Raw genomic sequence first — 1045 nt, 5'->3', positions numbered from 1 at the left:
GTTATCTTGATACTTGGTCGATCTCTCCTGCTCTGCCTAATAATCTGGTGTTTGATACTACTACTGGTGTCATTAGTGGTCGTCTTCAGAATGAAATGAATGAAGTCAAATTCACTGTGACTGCTTCTAGTAGTTATGGAAGTATGAGTGCAGCGATTATCATTTCTTCTGTGATTGTGAATTGTGAAGCAACTGATGTTTATCCTGCTACAAATCATGGAGAGTATGCTATTACTAGTTGTCCTCAGTATTACATTAGTTATGGAATGAGTCAGTGCTTGGGAGGTGTGTTTGAGGAACTTGATCTGACACATTGTGTTGTACGTGAAGCCACTATCTTCACTTATGCCATGTCTTCTCTGTCTGTAAAGATAGGTGTGACGATAGAGCCAATGACATTGATGGTGGATTCTTTGTTCACTGGTTTCACAATCTCTCCAGATCTGCCTAATGGTCTGATGTTCTCAGAGGATGGTTCGATCTCTGGAACTGCTACTGAACCTTCTACTGTCACTGTGTACACGATTAGTGGTATTAGTGCTGGTGGTAATAAGGAAACAACGTTGAGCATTGAAGTGATTGATTACAGTTGTGCTGCTCTGGATTCTTTCCCTGCTGCTGCTAATGGAGCTACATCCTCTTCTACTACAGAGTGTCCTACATATATGCATGGTACTGCTACTCGTCTGTGTACGAATGGTGTGTTTGGACCTATCAATACCTCGAACTGTGTGTATGATGATATCACAGGATTCCACTATACTCCTAGTACCATTAGTGTGACTTCAGGTGAGGGTATTGTATCTTCAGATCCTGAGTATACTGGTTATGCCAGTTCGTTTATGGCTGTGGGTTCTTTGCCTTCTGGTTTGACTCTGACTTCAACTGGTGTTATTGTGGGTGTTCTAAAGGAGACTGGTTCTTTCACCATCACAGTGAGAGCTATCAATGAGAATTCTCAAGTCACAACCAATCTGGTCATCACTGTATCTGCTGTTTCGTGTACTGGTGTGAATGGTATCACTGTTGCCAATGGAGATAGATT

General features: G+C 41.8%; 1 protein-coding gene across 1 annotated transcript; it reads left to right on the top strand.

Annotated features, from left to right (window-relative positions):
- Nucleotides 1-95: 95 nt before the first annotated feature.
- Nucleotides 96-1045, top strand: JH06_5887 (hypothetical protein; the record flags this gene model as incomplete). The annotated part of the gene is made up of 1 exon (XM_014669174.1): nt 96-1045. A coding segment is annotated over one exon (950 nt), but the record flags the coding sequence as incomplete, so codon positions are not given.

The sequence above is a fragment of the Blastocystis sp. subtype 4 genome, assembly GCF_000743755.1.
Source record: "Blastocystis sp. subtype 4 strain WR1 chromosome Unknown seqid_0979, whole genome shotgun sequence".
Lineage (NCBI taxonomy): Eukaryota > Bigyra > Opalinata > Blastocystidae > Blastocystis > Blastocystis sp. subtype 4.
This window is presented reverse-complemented; position numbering and strand designations above follow the sequence as displayed.